The sequence below is a fragment of the Centruroides sculpturatus genome, unplaced genomic scaffold, assembly GCF_000671375.1.
Source record: "Centruroides sculpturatus isolate CEXI.00-Female unplaced genomic scaffold, Cexi_2.0 scaffold1750, whole genome shotgun sequence".
Taxonomy (NCBI): Eukaryota; Metazoa; Arthropoda; class Arachnida; order Scorpiones; family Buthidae; genus Centruroides; species Centruroides sculpturatus.
This window is the reverse complement of record NW_019385946.1, coordinates 108,086-118,688: the sequence shown is the minus strand read 5'-3', so window position 1 is coordinate 118,688 and position 10,603 is coordinate 108,086. Positions and strand designations below refer to the sequence as shown.

The 10,603-nt window shown below is 28.8% G+C and overlaps 1 protein-coding gene across 1 annotated transcript; it reads left to right on the top strand.

Annotated features, from left to right (window-relative positions):
- Positions 1-2,171: 2,171 nt before the first annotated feature.
- LOC111612742 lies at positions 2,172-3,001 on the top strand. Its single transcript, XM_023353987.1, has 3 exons — positions 2,172-2,229; positions 2,301-2,513; positions 2,608-3,001. Coding segments are annotated over exons 1-3 (435 nt in total). The 5' UTR covers positions 2,172-2,228; the 3' UTR covers positions 2,829-3,001.
- Positions 3,002-10,603: the final 7,602 nt, after the last annotated feature.

Genomic DNA, 10,603 nt, shown 5'->3' with positions numbered 1-10,603 from the left:
CTGAAACGGATCTGACGACAGAAGAACGCCAAGAACTCTTGAATGAAGAACACAAAGAAACTCGGCGAGATATGTTTTCTTCTGAAAAAGAGAATTAATATCGAAATCTGCTATTAAACTTTTTTTTTTTTTTTTTTTTGTTTTTGACATTTGCAAATAATTTCTTTATTAATGTTGGAATTTTTTTTCAAAGGTGTTTTTTCGAATTTTTTTATGCTTTATCTCATTTTCGAGAATGACCACTTTTAGAATGCAAATTAAAAGAATTAAAGTTTTTGAAAAATATCAATAAAATGTCAACTGTATAGGGGAGGCAAGCATTCAAAAAGTTCCTGAAAAATGTAAATAAAAAAGATAGTAAATTAAATTTAGCTCTTTATTTTTCAAAATATGTTCTTCCATTTAAGTTAAAACATTTTTCTATATGGTGTCACCACCCTTCTAAGTTATTCTGATAGAAATCAGTGCTCTTTGGGACTCACCAGTGGCCAAGCGGTCTTTGTTCCCTGAATACTGGAAGTTTGGTTGTGGGTTCGTGCCTGGCTCGGACGGGCTGTCCACGTAGAGTTCTTGGGTTTTTTCCACATCTGTAACGCCTGAATAGGGGCCAGTTACTCTTAAAAAGACCTTCTGGAAGGCATCCCCCTTAGGCAGATTGCCCAAGTATTGCATTGCTGTAAATTAATAAATAAACAAACAGCACTTTTTGATTCTATCCACTTCACTACAAAATGTTTTACTTGACTTCTAGAAAAATCCTTTAATTTTTTTTTATTTTGGAATAAAATAAAGTCTGATGGAGCTAAACACGAATACCTGACAAAACAAGTCTTGAGAAGTTTATGCTTGCATTAGTTAATTATAAATATAGCATTCTGTTTACAAATAATAATCACTTTTTGAATACCCTTGTTTTTTTGAGAATGAAATTTGGTAATAGTTTTCTTTTTTCTTTCTAAAAGACTTAATTTGTTGAATCTTTGAAAAAATTTTGATTTTTCAACAGCAAGAAGAAAGTAGTAATAAAAGTAAAGATTTTTTTATGCATTCTGATGCATAATTTATGGTTTTTATAAATGTATTTTATGTAGTTTCTATAAAAGTTTTACCTTTCCTCCTTGACTAGTATTATGAAGTAAATTATTCTATAATTTTTGAAATTGAAACAAACAACTTTAAAATGTGTTCATTTAAAATAAAGTATAAATTTAAATATTTATCAGCATAGATTATTTTAAAAATATATTTTTAAGTACAGTTTATTCAGTTTATGAAATTAATTAATCTAAGTACTGTTTTCAATCATTGTTGAATGGTTTCTTCATGCTTTTCTTTTTGCCGCAGTTCTTATTTATTGTATTCTAATTACTTTCTCTACTTCATTTTTCTATCTGTTTTTTCATCTTCTCCCATCCATTTTTCATTTCATTATTATTTTTATCTATCAATTTATTATTTTATACATTTGACAATATGTACAACTCATATTCATTTCTAAATATCAATAATAGTTTTACTTTTTTTTTTCTTCTAAAAGACTTCAAAGACTTAAATTTGTTGAACCTTTGAAAAAATTCTGATAACTTTTTATTAATTTATAAGTTTTAAATTCTGAAAACTGATAACTTTTTTAGTTTTAAGTAAAACATTTTACATATGGTATGTCTTAGTCCACTTTGGATGTTTACATATCTATCACATTCACATCTTATAATGAAATATTTAATAGAAACATTTTCTTCATATTCAAAAGCAAAAATACATAATGCATTTATTTATATATTAAATTAACTTTTCTGAATTTGAATATTTCTATATTTTTAAACTAGGAATTATATTTTATTTATTTTAAAATATTAATTTTTAAAGCATTTTTCAAAACACATACTGTATATTGCTTGAATTTTTGAAAAAAATGCTATTATTTTTTCAGTTAAGCATCCATTTTTTAACTTTATTCTTATGATGGTTATTATTTTGGCTTGAACAGTTTTCATATATATTTGTTTAGGTCTTTATTTATTTATAAATATATAAAAATACGTAATTCAATATAACAAATACAATACAAAAAATGCAATTAACATGCTGTACAAAATATAGAATAAGAAATATATACAACTGACTTTTGAGCATTCATTTATTTTATACCTTTTTTTAATACTTCTAGAAACTTTAGTGCTTTTCCATCAATACGAACAAATGAATCCCATCAAACAGCTTCAATAAGTAAAGTTTTCTCTTTATTATCAAATCAGTATCTTGCATAGAAAAAGTTTTTAAAATATTTACTTTTACAGTGATGTTGGAAGAAAACAGTTCTGTGGATAATGTGGATGTATCAATAAACCCAGAGTATTCAACTCAAGTAATCAATGAAATGCCAGTTACAATGGATAGGAATTTTAACTTCTGTAATTCAATCCCTAATTGTGAAAGATTAAATGACACATCATTATCATCTAGTGTTTCTAGGAGTGATGCTTGTTCTCCTGTTGATCATAGTTCTAAAGGTAATTGCCAATTAGATTTTAAAACATTGTCTTAACATAGCACTTATTTAATTATTTGATAATTTTTATATTCATTTATTTTTTTGATATCTAGCCACAACTAGAAAACGAAAAAGTGTTGAATATAAAAATGAATTATTAAAGATTGTTAAAGCATCTTGTCGTTGGCTTGAAGAATTTTCAGATGAACGTGATGATTGTTTTTATTTTGGCATGCAAATTACTAATCGTTTAAGGAGACTTCCTGCAGATGTTAGAGCTAAAGTTCAGGTTGATATATTATCTTTAATAAATGAATATGAATTTGCATCATAATGTTCAAATGATGTTACTATGAAATAAAATTATTTATTATATTTATACACATTTAAACTTGTTATTCCTGAATATTGAAATATCTCATGTAAATAATTAATTTTTAAAAATGCAAATTTACCAATGTTTACAAGTAAAAATTTAAAATTTCAATGAATAAAGTGAATTTGCTATTGGACATTGATGTCATATTTTATGAATTGTAATATGAATCATAAATGTAATTTATTTATTGAATATTGTATAAAATTATTTTAAGTGTATATTTTATGTTACGCATCATATGATGATTGTAGTTTATTTTACTAAATTGTCATATACAAAAATATGTAGAATATTGAAATAATTGTTTCATTTATTGTATAAACTTAATGTAATAGTAGAGATGATAAATTCTTTTCATCTATTATTTATTTGTAAAATTTTGTAACTGAATGTTATGTTAAGACATTAAAAATATTTTATATTATTTTTCTTGCTTTATTGATAGACATGTTTAACATTTAGACAATAAAGAAAACAAGACAATTTAGGAATTTTTATTATATAAAAAATACAATAAATCATATCTTATACTCTGTTTTTATAAGTGAACATTTTTAAGTGTTAAAATATGTATGTGGTCATTAAAATAATTGTTTGAAAAATTGAAAATAAATGTGTTTATCTTTTACATACTTTTAACATTTTATATTATCTCATAAACATCAATATTTTCTTGATTTTAATTTATCAGTTTCTGAGAAAATATTTACAGAATGAAAATTATTTAATTTCATATGCCAACAGTAACTAACAAGAAATACCAATTGTGTATAGTGTATTAAAAAATGATTTATAATTATATTTATCAATAATTCCTATAAAAAAATAAAGCTCCAGAGGAGAAATTAAAGATATAAAGTTTTGGAGTAAGTTATAAATATTGTAAATGAATTTCATTATTTGTTTCGTGGTTATACTTTCACACTATACACTATATATAGGTTGATTTGTGTCCTTCCAACGTCGTATTATGAGTTTTAAGAATATAGATTTCTAGTTTAGAATTGTATGACTCTAATAAAGTAAGCTAAATGATTGCCCAATTATATCCAACTATCTTACTACTATTATTAGTATCACTTAATAAAATTGTAGTAGTAATATAACACGATATAATTCAGCAATTGTTTGGCTTTAATACATAACTATCTGGTTTACGATGTTTCTATTTGTACTAATAAAAGAATTTATATACTTATATTTTAAACTTTAAACTTAAATACTAAAATATCCATAGATAAGACTATAAATTCAAAACATATATAATGTATTCATTGTGCTGAAGTAAAGCAATGTAGAATTTGAGAAAAGTTATATTCATCCATCTCTAGTAAAAATACAAGATATCCATAAGTTAAGTTTGCTTGTTTAAAGCAGTCTACAGTTGAAACTATTTATCAGGTTTTAAATTTTCAGTGTATTATTGAAACTATGGAAAGTAAGTTTATGGGGAAAAAATATAGTTCTAAAAGTTGTCACCAGAGGAAAATCAGCACTTTAAACAATGATAAAACTTGCAAAGACTATTACATTATTATATTGGAAGAGTTTTGCTATTGCTACATTAAAGTAATTAAGATCATTGAAGGAAATATGGAAAGGTCTGATTTCTGCAACTGAGTTTCAAAAAAATGATTTTCAAATATATAGAAACTGATTTATTGAATGTTAAACCTAGAAGGCATTGGAAACTGTTCATAAGCTGATAGAGGATGTAGCAACATCATTGGTTAAGGACAGCATGCCAAATGTTTACATATCTAGTAGTGTAGTGATCATTGTTTTGTAAAATCATTATGTAAGTCATTCTTCACAATTCACATCATCATGCAAAACACTATGCACTAAATGTCTCATTCAACAACTTTGCCTTCTGATCGGGATACCAGACAGACATTTGCATTGCAGTTCTTAGCTTGGACTGAGGTGGGAAATGATTACTCCATGGCCAATCGTTTATCTTAGATCATTCTAAACCAGGGTTGAACAACCTTTTTCTATTTAAGGGTCACATTTAAAACTTTTGAACTGATGTGGGCCAAATACAAGAGATAAAAAAAAAATGCAGGTAAATCACAATTATTTATTCATGTATGATTATAAATTAACATAAGTATACTTAATTTGACTTCTGGAACTGGTATGAATGTAATATATTTTGGTTGAATATTTGTCACTGCTGGTTTTCAATTAGTTTTGCTGTGAGTCTGTTAGCTGATTTCTTGTTTTACTTTTTACTAAATTTATTGCAGAAAAAAACTGTTTGCATACAATAAATTCTAGAAAATAGCAATAGAATTTTTGCAGCATACTTCATTAAGGTGGGAAATTGATATATTTATTAATATTTTGAGAGCCATGGGTTGTGCCCACCCCTGCTTTAGACAGATGAGACCTATTTTCATCTGTATGATGCTGTCAACATCTATAAGACATATTGAGGAATATGGACTAAGAACATCCTTACAAAACTGACAAAAGCAGCTGCATTCCCAAAATGGTGTTCAAGTTCACGTCTTCATTCATCCTTAGATTGTTTTATTTATTTATATTTTTTTGAAAAATTTGAATCCAGAGGTTTGATTACTAGCAATTAATATGTATTGCTACCAAGTTATCATGCAATTCAACAGCAACAGTGTTTTGGATTGACTATTTTTATACCGAATGGTGCTCTCCCACACATTGCAAACCCGATTAAAGATGTTTGAGAAGAAGACTGCTAAGGAAGATACTTTTTGAAGATCAAATTATCAGCTGTCACTTCTCTACAAGTTGGTCACCTTGTTCACCTGATCTAAACACAAGTGATTTTTAATTACAGATCATTTAAAAGTTGTTGTCTATGAGGAAGACAAAAACATTGGATTTAAAATAAAGCATATCATGGCAAATCCTTAACATTTTATAAAAGACTTTGTGATCAATGATCGAGCACCCTATTGTGCAGTTTCAAGTGGTGTCAGAAAGTGGAGGAGGATAAGGCAAATGTGTTATTTTATAATTTATCAACTAATAAAGATATTTAACTATTTTTATGCATCTTATTTCAGCTTAAAGCATCTATTTTGAAACTTCTTTTGCATCTTTTGAAATTAAAATTTTTCCCCATAAACTTCCCATGGCTTTAATAACACACCAAAACTATGTAAATCTGATAAGTATAGTTTTGTCTGTAGGCTGCTCTAAGCAGGCAAACTTATTTTATGATCACCTTATATGTTAATTCAATACAATTCAGATTGACACTTTAGACTCTGAAACCTGTGTTATATCAGGCCCCAAATGTATTTATCTTTTCTTGCATTGTTAATTATTCATTTAAAATCTTGAATATCTCTTGACTTAGTACAGATTTTTTACTGATGGAAGAGAAAATGTCCATAATTTTCTTATCTCACAATCATCTGCTCAAGAAAGCTTTTAAAGTTGGTTAATGTCTGGAGAGTTTCTGTTATATTTATAAAAGACATAGAAAAAAGTTATATTTATAAACATTCTATATTTCATTTGTCAAAAACTTTTTCTCTCAACATTTTCAAATACTAATGCTGGATTAACTAACAATAGTTAATTAACTAATGTTAATTAATTAATTAATAAACTAATCTTTTGGGTATATTATTATTGTTATGATTATAGTAGTAATAATACTGTACTTGAATTTCATAAGTTTTAGTTAAATTTTTTACAATGCCATATGTAGTATCAGCAATAACAGAAAACAGACTCCTTTTTAATTTTCATTAAATATGTTGTGTTTTAAATTTTATTATAGAATATAAAATTAAATATGTTAATATGTAAACTTATTTGATAAATATATTTATAGGTGGGAGAAATATTTACTGCTGCTGGAGCTGCTTTCAGTAAATTAGGTGAATTGACCATGCAACTTCATCCTATAGCAGATACTGTACAAAACAAGTAAATACATGTTTTTGTAAATAATACTGTATATGTAAACATTGCTTTTTTTCTAAAAAATTAATGCTAGTACACTTACAGTATGAGATCTGTTCAGAAAATAACCAAACTTTTTAAATTGGGCAAAAATGGAATGTCCTAGTGTCATGAAGTTGACAATACTAGGTTAGTGATAACCTACCGAGTAAGCTGCTTTCAAGGATTGTTGATATCTCATTTCATTCCCATGTTATTGTTTTTTGAGTGAAAGGTATTTTAGTGTTTGTGGCAATTTTTGCAAAGTGTGACTTACGGGAGCAATGATGCAATGTGAAGTTTTGCATGAAACTGGGGAAAACTTTTACGGAAACATTTCAACTTTTGAACCAAGCTTATGGAGGTGATGCTGTAGGTTGTATGCAGTATTATGAATGGTTTACTTGATTCAAAAGTGGTTGTCAATTAGTTGAAGATGACCTTCCATCAGGAAAGCCTTTGACCTCAATTGATGACACTCATGTTCAGAAAATCAGAGTTGTGCACTTTGAATTTTTGTGTGAAGATCAGTCAATCATCAGTACTATGCAGATGTTTTGAAACAATTGCAGAAAAAATTCTCAAAAAGAGACCAGAGTTATGACAAGACAACTCATTGTTCCTTCACCATGACAATGCGCCTGCTCACTCAGCCTTGTCAACTCATCAGTTTTGTGCCAAAAATGAAACGACTGTTCTCCCCAGCTTCCCTACTCACCAGAATCCTTGTGATTTTTTTTCTTGTTTCCAAATTTAAAATCAGTGCTGAAAGGATGCTGTTTTGATACAACTGATGACATTAAAACAAGTTTGTCACAAGCATTGAAGGACAGTCCTAAACAAGTTTACTAGGACTGCTTTGCAAAGTGGAAACACCATTAGGATAAGTGTGTGAATGGGGGGAGTACTTTGAAGGAGATAAGGACCAATAATCTGTAAATTGCAGAATAAAAATTAAAAAAATAAAGTTCGCTTATTTTATGAACAGACCTTGTATACAGTGAGTGAACATTGTTTTTACTGAGCAACTGCCAATACTACAAGGTGTGGTTATTAAATAACAAAACTGATGCTGTAAAACATTTTATTTTGATTTCATACATATTTACTTATTATCACCTTCAATATACACCTCTCCTCTATCCCTACAATGCTCCATGCGAATCTTCCATTGTTTGAAACAGTGCTGAAGTCTTCTGTCAGCTCCTTCAGGACACGTGCCGCTTTCTCTTTCACAGCTTCAATGGACTCAAATCTTGTTCCTTTTAATGCAGATTTTACCTTAGGAAACAGATAGAAGTCGCATGGCACAAGATCTGGTGAATAATACAGATGGACTAACACTGGGATGCTGTACTTGGCTAGAAACCTCTTGACAGACAATGCAGAATGAGTTGGTGCATTGTCTTGGTGGAGAATCCATGAGTTGTCCTTCCACAATTCGGGTCGTTTTTTTCTTATTCTTTTACAAAGTTCAGCAAGAATGTGAAGATAGTAATGTTGATTAATAGTTTGATCTTCAGGAACCCAGTGAAAGTACACAATCCCATAAATATTGAAAAAAAAACAATCATCATTGCTTTGAATTTTGATTTGCTCATTCAATCTTTTTTGGCTCAGTTTCAGTAGCGGTTTTTCCAAGTTTTATATGAAATTTTACAACAATTTGTTGCTCTATTGTTGCACTTAACATTTTTCCAGCAAAACAAAAAACAACTCTAATGCAAACAAAGGCTACGGCTATATGGATTTGTTTACAGAAGTGAGAGATACTGCATTCAAAAGAGAAGGCTTCACAATAAACAGCTGTTGATCACTGGTGTTTCGTGCACTTCTTCTGTAGCAGCGTCAGTCTCGTTATTTAATAGCCATACCTTATATGTACTGGCTACAGATACTTCTAATGCTATCTCTTTGTATGACACATTGGCTGAAAAATAGTTCTGTATGTAAATGATTCTTTATCAGCATTTATTATAGATATTATATCATGTAGATTTAGACTTATTTATTGGGATTTATTATATTACCATATTTGCTGGCATATAAGATAAGTCATTTTTCAGAAGCATTTGTTAGGAAAAATTTTTATTTTATTGAAAATAATTATATCTTATCATATATTGATTGAATTTTGATTGAGTGAATTTTTTGTGTAAAACAATTTTGTATCAAAGAAAAAATGTAAGATTACAATAACAATTTTAATTTATATTCTTATCTTCAGAGCTAGGCAAATTATCTGAAATCTCTTTTGTATTAGAATCATAACCATTTTCTTTAATTACTTATAATCTTAATTCTTATATATTTCAAATTTATTTCCTATTTCATTAAAAATTGCAAATAATGGTAAAAATATAAAGTAAGATATTCTGTTTGAATAAAGTTATAATTTGCAACCATTGGTATATAAGATGTGTTCTGGTTTTGAGACAGATTTTTGGAGAAAAATATGTATCTTATATGTTGACAAATACAATAGTTCAATAGTAACCAAATTGTATATTAGTGTTTCCTGAAATATAAGTGAGAGTGTATTAACTAAATCTATATCTATGTTATCAGTGATGGATGAGGAAGTGTCTGTAGTATCATTAATCGTAGTTGTTGTATGTGTACTATTATCAATGCTTGTTGCTGTATTATCCTGACCGGTTACGTGATCTTCATTAATGTTAAATGTTTCTGTCTGTTGATGTATTTGATTAGCAACCTGTTGTTTGATAAGTTCAAGTGTTGTTTGTGGGATAAGGTTGTTGTGTATAATTGTTCTTTTTTGATCGACAACCCTTTGTTCAGTGACAGTAAGGTGAGGATATTGTTGTGTGAATCTATGGTGTAGTAGTTGTCTGTATGCTGTCATGTTTGTTTCGAGTCTTGTGATGGTGTAGTATGTATGGATGATAAACTCGTTCATTTCTGTTGTCCATTTCATCCGTTGGCGTGGTTTTACAGCCTTTGTGGTCTGTGGATGCATTGCCACAGAAACACCAAGGCTAGGTTGATTCCCTCACATCTGTTGAGGGCATTGCAGTAGCCATGCTTGGGCCGGTGCTGCTTTCGCCACCGGTAACCAAGGGAGACTGTGGCCTATTTTTCGAACGTGAGCCTCTGCCTAACCCACGAACGCGGACCTTGTTAACCCGGGCGACGTCCGAGCTGGTATCACACTTTGATCTGGTTATTACCATAATAATTATCTCCACAGAATGTGGGTGTGGTTACTCTTAGCTTCATTTCTCCCCATAGACCTTAGTGGCATGAGTGTCCCTACCAGGAGCTTATGCTCCAGCCTGCGTTGCTCTATGGTTCAGTAAAATTACTGGGCTCTCCCACCACGACCAGGTCGTGACCACGGGAGAGTTATTATTATTATTATATATATGATATGTTAGAATTATGCTAAATAACAAAAGAATGTTGTGTGTCATTATAAACATTGCATTAATGTTCTAGTGAATATATTGAACATTTAAGACTACAAAAAGCCAGACATTAGATTAACTATAATATTTGTTTATCCAATATCATTTCTTGATATTAAGGCTATAAAGTCTGTATAACTTTTTTAGAATAGCATATAAATTGTTAATTCAACAGTAAAGCATTTGACATTTTTTTAAAATGTTAAATTATTGGTAACTTGAAACAATGATTTATATTATAAATTTATAACAAAAATTATTTTAATAATTCAAGAATTTTGATTAATATAAAGAATTTGATTGAAACTTAAAATCAGAATGCTATTTCATATCTTTAGTCTTATATTGCAGAAAAAACAA